At 39.5% G+C, this 18,633-nt stretch overlaps 2 protein-coding genes across 12 annotated transcripts in view; both read left to right on the top strand.

Annotated features, from left to right (window-relative positions):
* LOC128695870 (uncharacterized) overlaps nucleotides 1-7,344 on the top strand; it is a 76,209-nt gene extending 68,865 nt beyond the window's left edge. For all 7 annotated transcript variants that reach the window (XM_053786779.1, XM_053786780.1, XM_070092905.1 and 4 more), the window contains 3 exons: nucleotides 3,279-3,450; nucleotides 4,641-4,906; nucleotides 5,883-7,344. In XM_053786779.1, the coding sequence (XP_053642754.1) occupies nucleotides 3,279-3,450; nucleotides 4,641-4,906; nucleotides 5,883-6,307 (863 nt within the window). In that variant the 3' untranslated portion in view covers nucleotides 6,308-7,344. The remainder of the gene's footprint in view (nucleotides 1-3,278; nucleotides 3,451-4,640; nucleotides 4,907-5,882) is intronic.
* A 2,959-nt stretch (nucleotides 7,345-10,303) lies between these two features.
* The window catches only part of TyrRS-m (Tyrosine--tRNA ligase, mitochondrial), a 37,364-nt gene continuing 29,034 nt past the window's right edge, over nucleotides 10,304-18,633 (top strand). For 2 of the 5 annotated variants that reach the window (XM_053786786.1, XM_053786790.1), the window contains exons 1-4: nucleotides 10,811-10,927; nucleotides 16,969-17,132; nucleotides 17,403-17,553; nucleotides 17,869-18,050. In XM_053786786.1, the coding sequence (XP_053642761.1) occupies nucleotides 16,969-17,132; nucleotides 17,403-17,553; nucleotides 17,869-18,050 (497 nt within the window). In that variant the 5' untranslated portion in view covers nucleotides 10,811-10,927. Of the gene's footprint in view, nucleotides 10,411-10,810; nucleotides 10,986-12,360; nucleotides 12,519-16,968; nucleotides 17,133-17,402; nucleotides 17,554-17,868; nucleotides 18,051-18,633 lie in introns of those variants that run through there. The other 3 variants (XM_053786789.1, XM_053786787.2, XM_070092907.1) reach the window with 3 other exon arrangements.

Raw genomic sequence — 18,633 nt, forward strand, 5'->3', positions numbered from 1 at the left:
ATGGGTCCTTAGAGAAGGAGCAGAGATGCTGTGTGTGCCCCTAACCACAATCTTCAACACATCCCTTTAAACTGGGCAACTACCTGAGAAATGGAAGACAGCAAATGTAGTCCCCATATTTAAGAAAGGAAACAGAAATGAGGCACTAAACTACAGACCTGTGTCTCTGACATGTATTGTGTGCAGAGTCATGGAGAAGATTATCAGGAAGAGAGTGGTGGAGCACCTGGAACGGGACAAGATTATAAATGAAAGCCAGCATGGGTTCATGGAAGGCAAATCCTGTGTCACAAACCTTCTGGAGTTTTATGACAAGGTAACAGAAGTAAGACACGAGAGAGAGGGGTGGGTTGACTGCATTTTCCTAGCCTGCAGGAAGGCCTTTGACACAGTTCCCCACAAGAGATTAGTGCAGAAGCTGGAGGATCAGGCGCATATAACAGGGAGGGCACTGCAATGGATCAGGGAATACCTGACAGGGAGGCAACTAGTCATGGTACGTGAAGAGGTATCACAGTGGGCGCCTGTGACGAGCGGGGTCCCACAGGGGTCAGTTCTAGGACCAGTGCTATTTTTGATATATGCGAACGACATGATGGAAGGAATAGACTCTGAAGTGTCCCTATTCGCAGATGATGTGAAGCTGATGAGAAGAATTAAATCGGATGAGGATGAGGCAGGACTGCAAAGAGACCTGGACAGGCTGGACATGTGGTCCAGAAACTGGCTTCTCGAATTCAACCCTGCCAAATGCAAAGTCATGAAGATTGGGGAGGGGCAAACAAGACTGCAGACAGAGTATAGGCTAGGTGGACAAAGACTACAGACCTCACTCAGAGAGAAAGACCTTGGGGTGACCATAACACCGAGCACGTCACCGGAGGCACACATCAACCAAATAACTGCTGCAGCATACGGGCACTTGGTAAACCTGAGAATAGCGTTCCGATACCTTAATAAGGAATCGTTCAAGACACTGTACACTGTGTATGTTAGGCCCATACTGGAGTATGCAGCACCAGTCTGGAACCCACACCTGGTCAAGCACGTCAAGAAGTTAGAGAAAGTACAAAGGTTTGCAACAAGGCTAGTCCCAGAGCTCAGGGGAATGTCGTACGAGGAAAGGTTGAGGGAAATTGGACTGACGACACTGGAGGACAGAAGGGTCAGGGGAGACATGATAACGACATACAAAATACTGCGGGGAATAGACAAGGTGGACAGAGATAGGATGTTCCAGAGAGGCGACACAGAAACAAGGGGTCACAACTGGAAGCTGAAGACTCAGACGAGTCACAGGGACGTTAGGAAGTATTTCTTCAGTCATAGAATGGTCAGGAAGTGGAATAGCCTAGCAAGTGAAGTAGTAGAGGCAGGAACCATACATAGTTTTAAGAAGAGGTATGACAAAGCTCAGGAAGCAAAGAGGGAGAGGACCTAGTAGTGATCAGTGAAGAGGCGGGGCCAGGAGCTGAGTCTCGACCCCTGCAACCACAATTAGGTGAGTACAATTAGGTGAGTACGTACACACACACACACACACAATGTTCCAGAGATAGGGCAGAAACAAAGGGTCACAGTTGGAAGTTGAAGACTCGGATGAGTCAGAGGGATGTTAGGAAGTATTTCTTCAGCCACAGAGTTGTTAGGAATTGGAATAGTTTGGCAAGTGGAGGCAGGAACCATTCATAGTTTTAAGACGAGGTATAATAAAGCTCATGGAGCAGGGACAGGGAGGACCCAATAGCGGTCAATGAAGAGGCGGGGTAGGAGCTTATTTTCGACCCCTGCAACCACAATTAGGCGAGTACACACGTACACACACACACACACACACACACACACACACACACACACACACACACACACACACACACACACACACACACACACACACACACACACACACATACACACACACACACATACACACACACACACATACACACACATACACACACATACACACACACACATACACACACATACACACACATACACACACATACACACACATACACACACATACACACACACACACACACATACACACACACACACACACACACACACACACACACACACACACACACACACACACACACACACACACACACACACACACACACACACACACACACACAGGAGAGAGAGGAGAGGATATGATGACATAAAAAATACTGAGAGGAATCCGCACGGTGGACAGAGGTAGGATGTTCCAGAGATGGGACACAGCAACAAGGGGTCACAATTGGAAGTTGAAGACTCAGATGAATCACAGGGATGTTAGGAAGTATTTCTTCAGTCACAGAGTTGTCAGGAAGTGGAATAGTCTAGAAATTGACGTAGTGGAGGCAGGAACCATACATTGTTTTAAGAGGAGGTTTGATACAGCTCATGGAGCAGTGAGAGAGAGAAAGAGAGAGAGAACCTAGTTGCAATCATTGAAGAGGCAGGGCCAGGAGCTATGAATCGACCCATTCAACCACAAATAGGTGAGAATAAATAGGTGAGTACATCCACATCTGAGACTATCTTTTAGATATCTAGGTAAGGAGTCTTTCATGTCACTGTATACTGTGTATGTCAAGCTCATATTGGAATATGCAGAACCAGTATGGAACCCACACCTGGTCAAGCATGTCAAGAAATTGGAGAAAGTGCAGAGGTTTGCAACGAGACTAGTTCCAGAGCTAAGGGGTACAATATCCTATGAGGAAACTCGTCCTGATGACACTGGAGGACAGATGGGCTAGGGGTGATATAATAACATACAAAATGCAGAGAGGAATTGATAGGGTGAATAGGGACAGACTGAGAAATTGACAACAGGGACATGAGGATTCAACCTTAAGTTTAAAACTCAAATGAATCACAGGCATGTTTGAAACTATTTCATCAGCCTTAGAGTAATCAGGAAGTGGAACAACCTGGAGAGTGAGGTGGTAGAGGCAGAAGCCATACATAGTTTTAAGAAGAGGTACGCTATGGGTCTCAAACCCGGGAGAGGGTGAACCTAGTAGAGATCAGTGAAGAGGCCAGGAGCTCAGACTTAACCCCTACAACTACATATAGGCGAGTACGTGTGTGCACACATGTACATATCTCTCTCTTTTCTCTCTTCCCCTTCTTTTTCTTCTCCCTGTCTTTTATCTTTTCTCTACTGTAAACCTGTATTGTGTTTTACAAGGTTCATAACCAGGAGTATTTTTCTGTATTCTCCATATTAATTTTGTAGTATTGTACTTTATTAAAAAAAAGTAATTTTCTATATTCAGATGAGGAGAAGAGGCTGCTAAAGAAAGAGGGAATCCTACTTCCATCACACTACCCCCTGACAAAACAAGAAGAAAGAGAGCTGAAACGAATTAGGCGGAAGATTCGCAACAAGATCTCTGCGCAGGACTCTCGTAAACGCAAGAAAGAATATATTGATGGACTAGAAGACAGGTAGGAGTACTAGTAAAATGTTTTTAAGGAGTACTGAAGGTTGGTCCCATGATCTGGTCTGGTTAGGTGCACTCATTACCATTGGGCTATGAATGTATATATGGTTTAAAAACTCATTTTGGTAGTGAAATATATATGTGAAGGGCCCCTGCTGCTGCCACGAACTTACTGACAAGACTCCCTAACATCACATGGCATTCATGTGTAATTATCTGTTTGTACCTACATGATCAGCTCTTAAGCTGTAGTGTCCTACTGTTGGTATCAGTTGTGTACAATAGACTTTCATAGCTCATGCTTGTTGCATTCCTGGAAACTGTGCTGCCAATGAGTTGTGTGATTTTTGTTGTGAAAAACATATGGGAAAATAGGGTTTCATTCCTCAGACCTTCAAAAAAACCCAAAGAAATTTTTTTACTATCATAATTCTTTGAAAAACAATACTTTTTTCTTTCTCATTTTGTCATTGAGGATGCTCTGTGAAATACCTGATTCAGACAGTAAACCCCTTAGCTGTGGCAAGTGGGCAGAAAAAATCCTGGTGGTGTGGCAAGATTTTGAAAAAAAAAAAAAAAATTATTTTTTCTTATGGTTCGATGGAGTGCATTTTTCTGAATTGAATAAGACTAAAATGAGTGGAATCTTTTAAAAACTTAAGATTTTATGGTGTATTGAAGTTAGTGAAAAAATTATCACTTACCTGCAACAGTGGCATACAAGCACCAGCGATATTTACATTTTTCAATTACTGATACCAAAATATGATTGTTTTTGTTTTTTAATTGCTTTTAATATTTAACACTTGTGTATACCAGTTTCTTATGATACTAGATGTATTTCAAGGTGCTTTAGCACTTCAAAAATGAGGAAATACAAAATATACTGTATAATCTTTTTTTTTTTTTTTTTTATACAATTTGGTCTTCTAAGGCTGTGTACAAGGAATATTATAACATTACAGTTGTTACCGAGTATGTTACTTCTCAAAACATTGTTATTATTTAATCTTGAGCATTACAACTGTAATATACTGAGAGCGTAATTTGCTACAATCCCAGGAAATTTATAATTTGTTTGATGATTACACTCTTGTATCTACAGCATTGTATAGAAATTTATACACCCCACTTCATGCTTGATCATAAACACATTTCTTTCATTTTGTAAATAATTTGCTTTTTACTTGCTAGGGTAAAAGCTTGCACAGAAGAGAACCAACAACTTCAGAAAAGGATTCGTACCTTAGAGGCACAAAATGAATCGCTGCTGGTACAGATGCGGCGGTTCCAGAATGTTGTTACCGGTGGAAGTAGTGGACGTCCTCAAGCACACGTGTCTACTGCTTTCATGATGTTAATACTGTCAGCAGCACTGTTCATTGTTCCCTCACTACGACAAGATACAGCCACATCAGACAGTGAACTGTCCCTGCCTGCATCCAAAATGCCCTCAGCAGGTAGGAAATATTTGTGGATCACTGTATCACTGAACTGTGTTAATGTCAAGGGGTATTGGAATTGGTTATCTTACAACTCAAATACAGTAATTTGGGACATTAAGATAACTGCTCCCTGCATCAGGACTGTCGTTATGGGTTCTACACTATTTATTTTGGAGGCTCGCTAGATTAATTTAAGCGAAACATCTAGGGATACAAGCACGAACATTCAACAACAAAGATATGCTTGGTTCTCTCATAACGCTAGCACTGCTTGTGCAATCCACAGTGACAGATACGTACTCCCATATCATGACTTTGAACATTAGCTTGATTGCATTTTATTAGTTCCATTAATGTGTTATGCAGTCCTTCATATACTCTATATTTATTTATTTCATTGGAGACCACTAAATCAGTAGGGGTCATAGAAAGCCTTAGAGAATAGGAGGTATTTGGATTCAGTCCAGAGAAATAGAAGATAGCTTCAGTTTTTTGGATCAAGATTCCTGTGAAGTACCTTCAGTCTGTAAAATTCTTCTTTCCCAGGTATTTTTCAGTGGTGGGTTGTGTGCATAAGGGTATTATCGATTTCTTGCTGTTTACTTTTGTTTTTCGTATTTTGCAATTTCTGTGTATTGTTTTAGCAAACATTATTGCATTTTGAGCATCATTCAGTGTTTCATTTTGTGCATTGTTATATTAGGAGGAAGCACTCAACCTGTAGGGAATCATACAATTCATGAAGAATGGAGGGTAATAAAATTTGATATAAGGAAGGAAAGGCTTAATCCAATATCTTTGTTCAAGATGACCTTCAGCATCATTCTCTGTTACCTACACTTACATTGCAAAAATCATGCTGGTTTAGTATGCTAGAGGACTCTTCTTAATGGTTTTATACTAAAAAATCATAATTGTGCATATTTGTACTCTGATATAATTGATAAAATATTTTTCATGTTAAGTTTTTACATCATAATTACTTTTCCAGGGCATTCACGTAGTCTTCTAGAGGCTGGGAATGGTGCTTTTGTACCCAGTACCCTGGAAGTTTTAGAGGGTGTTGATGATGAACTGACCTCTGACTTTGACAAACCTTTGGTGCAGGCTCTAACTGATCATGACTACACTCCAGCAGCCAAGCGACAATGCACATTTTCAAAGAGCCCTGCCTATCACGTACCACCACTGGATGATTTTCCACCACAACATGGAAAACCGGATTCTGGGGGAGGGTTTCCACCAGACGATGGCTCTGGTACAAAATTATCAAATAGAATAATGGATATTATGGTAGACCGTGTATCCAACAACTACTCCGACCCTGGGGGGAAGCGCAACAGTAACTCCCAAGCTGTTGTTGTGAACCTTGGGCAAAGTAGAAAGAGACTGAGGGATGATCTTGAGTTAGAGTGATAACATAAAAAACTGGGGTGCATTCTTATTATTTAATTTGAGGTGTGTCACCTCAAGTGGATGAAGCTTACTGGGTTAATTCTATCCATGTAAGCTATCCTGTGTGCTGGGTGGGGGGACCTGCCACAGCCGTAGATGCCGCCACTACCCTAGAACCTCGTCCTTTATTTTGGACTGGACAAAGTTACCTTCATATCTATCCTGGAGACCTTATGAGCAGTGCAATACAGTACATTTCTTTTCTAAAATGATGTAAGTTTGATATGTGGCTGGAGGGAGAGGGCAGGCTTCTGCAGTCTCGTGGTATAGTGTGTAAGGTGCACTGTGTGAGAGTGATTCATCTCTGTAGTATAGCAAGGGAACAGCATGAGATGGCCACTGCAGGGCCTCGAGCTGATGCCCTGCTGAACTAGAATGGGATAATGGATTTTGAACAGTATGCCTGATGGGTTTGCTTTTGCTACTAAGTTATTAAAGTTTATAACTTAAAATATTAATTTTATAAAGATTATTTCTTAAATATACAAAGGCAATTAAAAATTTCAGTAATTTGAGCAGTTTAGCTATAGGAAATTTCTATTTCCTCATTTTCTTTGGTAAATGGTATAATTTTTGTATCATAATTTCCTTTATATTTAAAAGTGTATATGATGTTCTTCAAAGCTGATATTGATAGAACATTATTTTTCCTTCATGCCTGGAAAATTGTGATTATGCTGAAAATAACATAAAGGAAAAATCTGGAGCCTGATATATTTATTTATAAGTTAAATATAAATTTAATATATAAATCTTCATGTTAAAATTTGAAGATATTTCCACGTGTGATTATGGTATCATATATTCAGTCAGTATTCCAGTGCTTGATGACACTGAATACAGTGCCTCATTATTTTGTTATGGACCAATGCAAATTATTTCACCAATCATTTCATTTCATGCAAGTATGTCATATAGGTATAATCCTGTCACTTGTCATGTGCTATGTGATCATTTTTTGTAGATAAAATTATAAAGGAATAAATATATTTTAAGGCTTTATGCATTTTATTTTAACATGAGCTCCTTTCATGGGGTGCCTTGATGTCGATGAAGAGCTTTTGATCCAAGGAATCTGAGCTATCCTCTTCTTGGACTGAACCTGATCACCTCCCATTTCCTAGTCACTGTATGACCTTTACAGGTTTAGCGCTTTCCCATAAACATAGTAATCACGAGAGTTATATAACCCAGCCTCTAGCAAGTGAATGACTTGTATCCCAGAAGACAATTATAGTTTATTTACACATATATTTATACATACGGATTATAAAATATCCTAAATGGAATTTTATTACTCAAAATTACTCGACCTGTATTTTTAGGGAAATATTTTAGAAATTTTGTAAATATATTGGGAATGATATTTGAAATAATGATCCTCCTAGGAGGGTGCCTCGATGCAAGTGAAGGGATCTTGATTCAAGGAATTAGAGGTAACACCAATTCCTTGGATCCAAAATGGTTACCTCCAGTTTCCTCCCAAATGCTGTATGCGTGTTTCACCAATTTGTTCCTGGGACGACCCCTACCCCTTCTACCTTCTGCCCCAGATTTATACACCCACTGTCATCCTCTTTTAAAGTGTCCAAACTACCTCACCAATCCCTCCTTTGTGACTTGTTATCACCTTTAAATTTTTGTGAGCCAAATTCTCTGCATGATATTCACGCCACAAATTGCTCTTAAACATGACATCTCCACTGTCTAGCCTCCTCACTGCAGCATTCAAAATCTATCCCTCATGCCCATATAAAAGTGCTATACTTGGGTACTTCCCCCTTTTTTGCCTACATAGATAATTTTTTTACTTTCTTCGTATACTTCAACCCCCTACCCACCTTTTTCTCATCTACTCTATGGTTTACCTTGTCTTTCATAGTCCCATCTGTGGATATGTCCATCCCTAAATATCTAAATGCATCCATTTTCTCCATACTTTCCCCTCCCCCCACCCTCCAATCTGATATTCAGTCATTACCTAAACTTTTGCTATACTCATCACCTTCCTCTTCTCTACATTCATTTTTAATTTCCTTTGACATACTCTCCCAAATTTATCCACCAACCTTTGCAATATGTCTTCAGAATCCCCCTAACTTAGCCACTGTCTCCCACTAAGGCAGAGTGACCTAAAGAAGAAAACACATTAAATGTTCATTGAGTTGCTGTCTTTGCAGAAGTCTGCTGACATCACAATTAGAACCCTTCAAGGGAGGTTCCTTGATGTTGGTGAGGGGCTTTTGATCTAGATAATTGGATCTGTGCTCCAGTTCCCTGAACTAAGCCTGAATGCCTTTCATCCCCTTTCCCCACAGGTGCTGTATAATCCCTATGGGTTTGGCACTACCCCATAGTAATACTAATAATAGTAATCACAATTACATTATCCTTCGACTACAACATCCCCACTCCTTTAGAATGCAAGTGCTACCCTTACCATCTCTAGGGATGAAGTCCAGCTGACCTGTTTCTCCTGAATCCTTTCATAAAAGTTACCTGACTCTCGCACAAACACCCCTCAAGGAAGGTTCCTTGATGTTGGTGAGGGGCTCTTGATTTAGGGAATTGGATCTGTGCTCCAGTTCCCCGAATTAAGCCTGAATGCCTTCCACATCCCCCCCCCCCCAGGCGCTGTATAATCCTCCGGGTTTAGCGCTTCCCCCTTGATTATAATAATAATAATCTCGCACAAACAGCACTTCCATTAAAAGTCATTTGTCTTTGTTAACTCCTATCCAACACATTCAGACAAGCCTACTGGTGCACAATCCTAAAATTCCAAGCTTCTTTTGCTCCCTCCATCCATCACTGGAATGTTCCCAGGAATGGCAACTATAAATTATCCCCCCCCTCAAGGAAGGTTCCTTGATGTTGGTGAGGGGCTCTTGATTTAGGGAATTGGATCTGTGCACCAGTTCCCCGAATTAAGCCTGAATGCCTTCCACATCCCCCCCCCCCAGGCGCTGTATAATCCTCCGGGTTTAGCGCTTCCCCTTGATTATAATAATAATATAAATTATCCCCACCAAGAGGTCCAAAAGATCAATATCAAGACCCCACAAGAAAGGTTTCTACATTCTGGTAAGGGGCTCTTGATTCAAGGAAAAGGACCTGATCTCCCATGAATTGTAGTGATTTCTCCCATTCCTCAGCTCTGTATAACCCTTGTTGGGTTTAGTGTTTAGTTACGATTATAGTTATAATTCCTCCAATTTCCGAAGGAGCTGTATGACCATATGAAACCAGTGTATAACAATACCAACAATATAGATTAAAGGACTTGGGACATCTTAATAGAACATTTCGGTGCTGGGACCCTGGCCACTCCAAGCTGTATGACCCTTGTGGGTTTAGCACTTAGTTTTGATTGTAATAATTGATTGGCCACCCCAAACGAAGTGACCAAGGTCGAAGGACCTTCCATCCATGACCCTATGAGTTTTATGGTTCCAGATGGTAGAGGAATTAAAGTTATCCTTCATCTCTATATATGAAATTTGATTATTTCCTAGTCCTCAGGCATGGTATGACCCACAAGGGTCTAGTGCCCCTTCCTTCTCAGAATGGAATAATAAAATACTTATCAATCAGCATAATTATAGGGACACAAAATATCGGCTATTTCCCTGAAGTATGTAAATACAAAATAGGAATAAATAAAGAGGACATAACGTGCTGTAAATATGTATCCAAGACAGGATTCGTAGCAATGAATTCAAGATGGAAAAATTTAGACCAAGGAGAGATAAAGAGAAGTATTGGTTTGACAACAGAATTCTAGACGAGTACAACAAACTCCTAATTATCGGCGATGAAGAGAGAATTATGGGTAGCTTTCAATACAGGTTACACAGTTATAATAAGCTACATTTCCTTCTTGGACAGTGGGAGACAAGATTCAATATGGTCAACATTGTTGGCCCTTAATCCCAGCAATGCTAACATCAACCGTACCACAGACTTATTGGCTTGACTTCATCACTGGCGTTGGTGGAATGTAGACGTCTCCTTCTATCTGGTCCTGAGCATTGGGACAAGTTCAGTAATTTTCTTTCCTGGAGGTCTGTCCTTATATTCAGTCTGCTGAGCATTTGGTCAGAGTGCCATTCATTAGGTCCTAGTTTATAAAATGCCCTGTTGTTATTGACTCAAATGGGAATCGTATGGCGATAAATGGTATAAAATACTGACACGATGGAAAAATGGACACAAATGCAATATAATCCTATCCCTTATTACTACGTTTCGCCCACCCAAGTCACAAACATATCTACCTGTTCAGATAGATCTGTTTGTGACATGGGGGGGGGGGGGTTGTATATGGGCGTCTGGTTATGCCGGGGTCCACTTGATCTAACTATGAACTTATCTTTTATTTTCTCTCTTTCTTTCTTGAAGAAACTGATTACTTTATAATTTCCGTCTTTATTTGGTCAACACATTTTACCCCGGACTCATGGGAGGCAGAGCTTAATAAAAAGTCTATAATAAGGAGAACACTTTGGTGACCCTTACTAACCCCAACAATAACTTAGGGAAGAGGTTCAACTTGTTTCCTTGACTATAGTAACACACAAGGTAGATTCTAATTGGCAAAATCTTTAGCTGTACAGATAGTGAAGCAGGAACAACTAAGGTAGCTGCTAATTGGCAAAAGCTTTTAGCTGTACAAATAGTGTATGACCCCTATAAGTGTAGTGCTTAGTTATTTATTTATTTATTTTATTTATTTATTTATTTATTTAGAAATTTTAGCATACAAACAGAGGTACAAAAAATACAGGTAAGAGCAGCATGCCAAAGCCACTTATATGCATAGCATTACGGGCTGGCTTAAAATTAACTTAAGATTAACTAAGCAATGATGAAATCAGTGATAAGACATTATTGTAAACAGATAACTATAAAATACAAATGAGTATTACAAAGACAGGTCCTATGGTTGCTTGCATTGCTGTTCATTCAGTAGAATGGAGTATTCTGTTAGGTAGTGTATTTAAAAAAATAACAAAGTTAGGTATAACATTTGTGTGATATAATTGTGAGTAACATTTAGGATATACAATTTATAAGGTTCAGTTATTCAGTATTTATTTGGTTTTGGGTGAGTAAGTGATCTTTGAGAAGAGACTTGAATTTATAAACAGGTAGTGTTTCTTTTATATTTACAGGTAATGAATTCCAGATTTTAGGGCCTTTTATGTGCATTGAGTTTTTGCATAGCGTGAGATGGACACGAGGAACATCAAAGAGTGATCTGTGTTATTGTGTTATGGTCATGTGTTCTGTTGAGGTTGGCAAGGAGATGTTTGAGGGGAGGGTTAATATCAGAGTTAAGTGTTTTATGTATGTAATAAGTGCAATAATAAGTATGGATGTTTTGTATGGTGAGTAGGTTGAGTGTTTTGAATATTGGTGGAGTGTGCTGCCTGTAGTGAGAATTTGTTATCATTCTAACTGCAGCCTTTTGTTGGGTAATTAGTGGTCTGAGATGGTTAATTGTTGTTGAGCCCCATGCACAAATTCCATAGGTGAGATAGGGGTAAATAAGAGAGTGATAAAGGGCCAGGAGGGCTGACTGTGGAACAGTACCGTATCTTCGATAGTATGCCTACAGTCTTGGAAATTTTCTTAGAAATTTGTTGTATATGTGTATGAAATTTGAGTCTGTTATCGAGGTGGATTCCTAAGAATTTTCCCTCTGTTAGCTTTGTGATAGGTGATCCGTTTATCGTTATGTTAAGAGGTACATCTGTAGCTCTGCTACCAAACTGAATGAAGTAGGTTTTGTCAATGTTTAGTGTAAGTTTGTTAGTCCTCATCCAGGTAGATATTTTCTGTAATTCGGTGTTTACAGTATTGGCTAGCGTGACTGGGCTCGAGTGAGAGAAGACGTATGTGGTGTCATCTGCAAAAAGTATGGGTTTGAGTAATTGCGAAGCATTTGGTAGGTCATTTATGTATAGGAGAAAGAGAAGAGGGCCAAGGACACTTCCCTGTGGGACACCAACTGTAATTGGTTGTGCGGAAGAGCTTGCCCCATTTGCGTACACATATTGGCTTCTGTTGCTGAGGTATGACTTGAGGTAGTTGAGGGAGTGCCCTCTAATACCATAGTGTGACAATTTTACGTGGAGCAAGTCATGGTCAGCTGTATCAAAAGCTTTACGTAAGTCAATGAAGATCCCCAGTGGGACTTCTTTTTTCTCTATTGCAGTGTATATATGTTCTAGCATGTGTATAATAGCATCATTAGTATTTTTATTAGGCCTGAATCCAAATTGGCAGGGGTTGAGAATGTTATGGGAGATGAGGTAGGAGTGGATTCGTTTATGAATTAATTTTTCGAAGATTTTTGAGAGAGGGTGTAAATTGGATATTGGCCTATAGTTATTCAGCTCTGTTTTGTCTCCTCCTTTATGGATCGGGGTGACCCTTGCTATTTTGAGAACTGTAGGGAAGGTGGAGGATTCAATGGATTTGTTAAAGAGTGTTGCAATGATTGGTGATAGTACTTGTGACGCTTTTTTGTATATAAAGGGTGGTAAGGTATTTAAATCTCCTGCCTTGTTTTTCAGTGCATTGATAATAAGGGAGACTTCGTATGGGTTAGTCAGAGCTAGGAACAGTGTGTTCGGGTAGTTGCCAGTGAGGTAGTCATTTGGTGGGGTATCTGAGCTTGGGATATTATTGGCAAGGTTTTTGACCTATAGTGGAGAAGAAATCATTGAGTCTGTTTGCTGTTTCTGTTGGTGGGAGTTGGGGTTCATCTGATTTTGCTAATTTTATTTTGCTATGTCATGATATATTTTTTGTTCCCAGAATTTCTGATAGGGTCTTCCAGGTCTTTTTTATATCACCTCGTAAGTTGGATAATCTGTTCTCATAATACAATTTTTTTGCCCTTCTTATCAGGCTGGTTAGGATTGACGAGTAACGTTTTGTTTGGTCTCTGGTTATGTGACCCATTCTGTACTGTTTTTCATATTGGTGTTTTGTATTTATGGATTTGAGAATGCTGGGTGTTAGCCAGCATTCTCAGCAGTGCTTGTTATAAAGGTATTGGGTCTTTTTTAGAAAATTATTAAAACATTCGTCAATATCTGTATAGATTTCTAGCTCAGTGTGCCAGTCAATGTTTGTTACTGCTGTTGTGAAGTTATTAATGGCTGCCTCATTGTGAAGTCTGAAGGTGACTTTAGTAGTGTCTTGGGGTATTTTACCGAGAGTTGTTATGAGGAAAGTAGGGTAGTGGTCTGTGGTATTATCTGTAATTATGCCTGATTTTAAAGGGGATATGGTGTTGGTCCAGATGTGGTCAAGTAGGGAAACACTAGTCTCTGTAACTCTTGTAGGTTTTGTTACTGTTGGTAGCAACATGCAGTTACTCATTGTGTTTGTGAATTCAGTAACGTGTGGGTCCTGGTCTTGCAGGAGATTTATATTGAAGTCACCTGAGAGTAGTAAGTGATCTTTGTTCATGCGTGCATCAGTTATCATACTTCCTAGGTTTTGACTAAATTGGCTAATGTTTGATTGTGGAATTCTGTAGATGTTTATCACTGTGAGAGGTTTTTGTAGGTATTTGGATTTGAATTTAGCTATTATATATTCCCCATGTTCATCCCTTGTGCAAGTATTAGTGATACATTCTAGTTGGTCTGAGTAGTATATAGCTGTGCCACCCCCTTGTTGGTCTGGCCTACAGTTGTGTATGGCTGTGTAACCAGGAATGGCATAGACATCTGTAGTATCAGGCTTTAGCCAGGTTTCAGTTAGTGTAATAATGGACATATTGGCATGCAAGGAATTAAGTAGTTATGATTATAATAAAAATTATGTATAGATAGTGAAGCAGGAACAATGGCAAGAACTACCATTTCTTGTACTACCAGAATTAATCATTCCAGCATGTATGTAGATAAATGGTTCAGAGAACCGACAAGATGATAAATTAGACACTTGGAAAATCCTAAAGGGATTAGTACCAAACTTGCACACGAAAATCACTCCCTATGAAAGCAAAAGACTCAGCAGACGATGCAACATTTTCCCAATGAAAAGCAGTGGTGTCATTAACATGATAAGAAACAACACAATAAGTGTTAGGGGCCCAAGACTGTTCAGTTGCCTTCCAGCATACATAAGGGGGATTACCAATAGATCCCTGGCTGTGTTCAAGAAGGCACTGGACAGGCACCTAAAGTCAGTACCTCACCAGCCGGGCTGTGGTTCGTATGTCGGGTTGTGTGCGGCCAACAGTAACAGCCTGGTTGATCAGGCCCTGATCCACCATGAGGCCTGGTCAGAGACCGGACCATGGGGGCATTGATCCTCGAAACCCTTTCCAGGTATAATCCAGGTATTGGGTATCTTTTTTTGAGGAAACGTTTTGCCACAGTGGCTTCAACAGTCCATACAAAGGAGATACACCCAGTGTAGGCCAATAGGCCTACTGCAGTGTTACTCTGATATTTCCTTAATTTGCAACACCCCTCAAGGGAGGTTCCTTGACGCTGGTGAGGGGCTTTTGATCTAGGGAATTAGATCTGTGCTCTGGTTTCCTGAATTGAGCCTGAATACCTTCCATCCCTCTCCCACGTGCGCTGTATAATCCTACGGCTTTATCGCTCCCCCCCAATTATAATAATAATAATTTACAGGAATAACCTTACAGAAAAACAAGATTCTCAGGGTAATACCACAGATGGATGGCTGCCAAAAGTCTAAGTTTTGCTACCACTATAGAAATAAGCCACTTCGACTTTTTTTGGGTTATCCTAGGTAATTTACACATGTTACTATAATAATATTAATAATAATTTATTTTTACAAGTACATGTACAAGGTATACAGGCCTAACTGACATCAATGATATACTACTATACAGGAAGCCCCTTGTAACACAGAGCATTTTGGACAAATTTGGTCAATTTTGTCCCAGGATGCAACCCACACCAGTCGACTTACACCCAGGTACCTATTTTATTGATAGGTGAACATGGACAGCAGGTGTCAAGGAAACACGTCCTAATGTTTCCAACCATACCGGGGATTGAACCATTGACCTCAGTGTGTGAACTGAGTGAGCTAGCAGTTGAGCTATGGGACACCTCAAAGCTGTATGAAACTGTACTTACGTTTACTGTGCCTAAATAAACTTTCTTATGATCTGTCACACTTAATAAAGCTTGCTGCACAAGTGAAATGTTAGTAACTGATAACTGCATCTTGGTGGTATTCCTGCACAGTCTACTCTTACCTCTCAAAGGAGGTTCCTTGATGCCAGTGCAGGGCTCTTGATTCAAAGAATCAGACCTGTTCTTTCCTTCCTCGGATTAAACTTGAATGCCTCCCATTCCTTCAAGCACTGTTGACCTATATTAGTGCTTCTCATGAGTGTAGTAGTAGTAGTAGTATTAATAATAACAACAACAACAAAATAATAATCCACTGTTATGTCTTTAACCGTGTCATCTGTGCCATACTCCAACCATTCTGATTCAGCTCGATTGTTGAAATTTCTATGCCTGTTTATGTTTACAGTATTTGTTTAATTGTTGCCTACTGAACAGAATATGTACTTTCATCTTTATTTAGCAATGACTAATATTTTAGTGAAAATGTAATAAAAATGTTTCATGTAATTTTTTATTTATTAACACATCGGCCGATTCCCACCAAGGCAGGGTGGCCCGAAAAAGAAAAACTTTCATCATCATTCACTACATCACTGTCTTGCCAAAGGGGTGCTTTACCCTACACTTATAAAACTGCTACATTAACACCCCTCCTTCAGAGTGCAGGCACTCTACTTCCCATCTCCAGGACTCAAGTCTGACCTGCTGGTTTCCCTGAATCCCTTCATAAATATTACTTTGCTCACACTCCAACAGCACGTCAAGTATTAAAAACCATTTGTCTCCATTCACTCCTATTAAATACGCTCACGCATGCTTGCTGGAAGTGCAAGCCCCTCGCACACAAAACCTTCTTTACCCCCTCCTTCCAACCTTTCCTAGGCCAACCCCTACCCCGCCTTCCCTCCACTACAGATTTATGCGCTCTCAATGTCATTCTTTTTTGTTCCATTCTCTCTACATGTCTGAACCACCTCAACCCCTCATCAGCCCTCTGGATAATAGTTTTGGTAATCCCGCACCTCCTCCTAATTTCCAAACTACAAATTTTCTGCATTATATTCACACCACATATTGCCCTCAGACGACATCTCCACTGCCTCCAGCCTTCTCCTCATTGCAACATTCATCACCCATGCTTCACACCCTTATAAAACATCATAAAATATATTAGCATGAGTTCAGGAATGAGACTTGGCCATACCTTGTCCCTGTGTAATTAATTAGTGAGTTGCTGAAGGTTAACAATTTCTGTACAACCATTCAAATGCAGTGAGCTGTCAAATTCAATTATATTGCATCAGTCTTTTTGACAGGCTGTATGCTCAAGCCTAAACTCCTTAAAACCTCCTTTACCTTCTCCTTCTTCCAGCCCTTTCTCATATCCCCTTACTCGTATCCCCTACCTTCTACCCCTTCTCCCCATCATTCTTTCTCTTGTTTTATATATTGATATATATGTATAATTTTTTTCCCAAGATGTATCCTGTGTTGCATACTATAAGAAGGCCCATGTTAGCTGGGTGGTTTTCACACCTTGCACATCACAAATTGTGTCTACTATTGTGTAGGACCTACACTTCACGCAACATATTAAAGCTTCGTGAAAGAGGACTATGGGCTGACCGCTTTCCTGACTCAAAGTAAGTATATTCTGTATATTATTGTGGTTAAATTTTGTTAGGATGAATTCTGAAGCTTAGGACTCGGCACTCCATTGAAATTTTGTAATTTGTTATGATTTTTTTTGCAGAACTGAATCATACTGAGGTTTCGTATTACAGAACATATTGTTCCTCAAATACTGATTTATGTGGTTCTATAGTTTTAATTTTGTTTAGCAGTGCCTTCTCCAATAATGTCATTTAGTATATTTTTTCCCACATGCTAATTTGCATCTATTCTGTTTTCAGCACTAACAAGCTATTGGAAGAGCTGACCAGAAGACCACAAACAATGTACAGTGGGTTTGATCCCACTGCTGACTCTTTGCATGTGGGAAATTTGTTAGTTTTAATGGCCCTTCTTCATTGTCAGAGGGCTGGACACAATGTTATTGCTCTTGTAAGTTAAATTTGTTTTTAATTTTTCTTCAATACAGGACTAAGTGAAACAGTTGTCAAATTAATTATGTGTACATATGTGTGTATTTTACACACAAACTAATATTCTGATACCTACAGAAAAGGACTATTTTTAATTTCTATATTACATATATCAGAACACCTCTGGTAAGACAGTGATAGTGTGAAAGATGGTGAAAGTGTTTTTTTTTTTTGGGTCACCCTGCCTCGATGGGAGATGGCTAGCATATTAAAAAAAAAAATTATTTCATTTAGAAATCTGAATTTTCATTATATACAGCAATTTGTATTGTAGATTGGGGGAGCAACAGCGCAAGTGGGTGACCCTAGTGGAAAAAGCAGTGAACGACCTTTGCTTGACACAGATGTGGTAATAGATAATGCAGATAAAATTTCAAAGAATATCTATCAGATATTTGACAACCATCAACAATTTTTTTGGGATAGAGGAAATGACCAGCAGTTGCCACCTTTAAGGTATGTTGTAAATTGTTATGTTCAAATATTTTTTCAAGTAACCCTAACACAAACACATTTATGCATGCAGTACTTTTCAGGGCTTAATCTTTTCTGGATTTTTTGCATACTGGAATGACATATTGCTGTACATTGTACTTCACTGTTTCTTTCACATGCTTAAAACACTTATATCATTAGACTTATTCACATTTAAAAGTAAACCATGTAACATTTCCTCTTCTTTGGAGGAAATACTGAATCTATTTAAAATACTATTTTGTTAATATTTTGCTGCTGCTACATTATCCACTATAACAGCACAACAATTAGAGTTTGTCAAGAAGGAAATTGTTTACCATACCTGACACTGAAGCTGAGATGTCATTTTAATTTGAGACAATCAAGTATACATGGTATCATGTTTATGATTGGAGCTTCCCTTTTTCTTCCTTGACTCAAACCTGATTATATCACATTTCGCAGGAAAAACTGCTAAACATCTACAGGTTTAGTACTTCTCTATGAATATAATAACATGCATTTGAGCCTTTACTCTTCTGCTACTTGAAACAATTTTTTTCTTCGTACAGGGTGTTCACAC

This window comes from Cherax quadricarinatus, chromosome 41 (genome assembly GCF_038502225.1).
Source record: "Cherax quadricarinatus isolate ZL_2023a chromosome 41, ASM3850222v1, whole genome shotgun sequence".
Taxonomy (NCBI): domain Eukaryota; kingdom Metazoa; phylum Arthropoda; class Malacostraca; order Decapoda; family Parastacidae; genus Cherax; species Cherax quadricarinatus.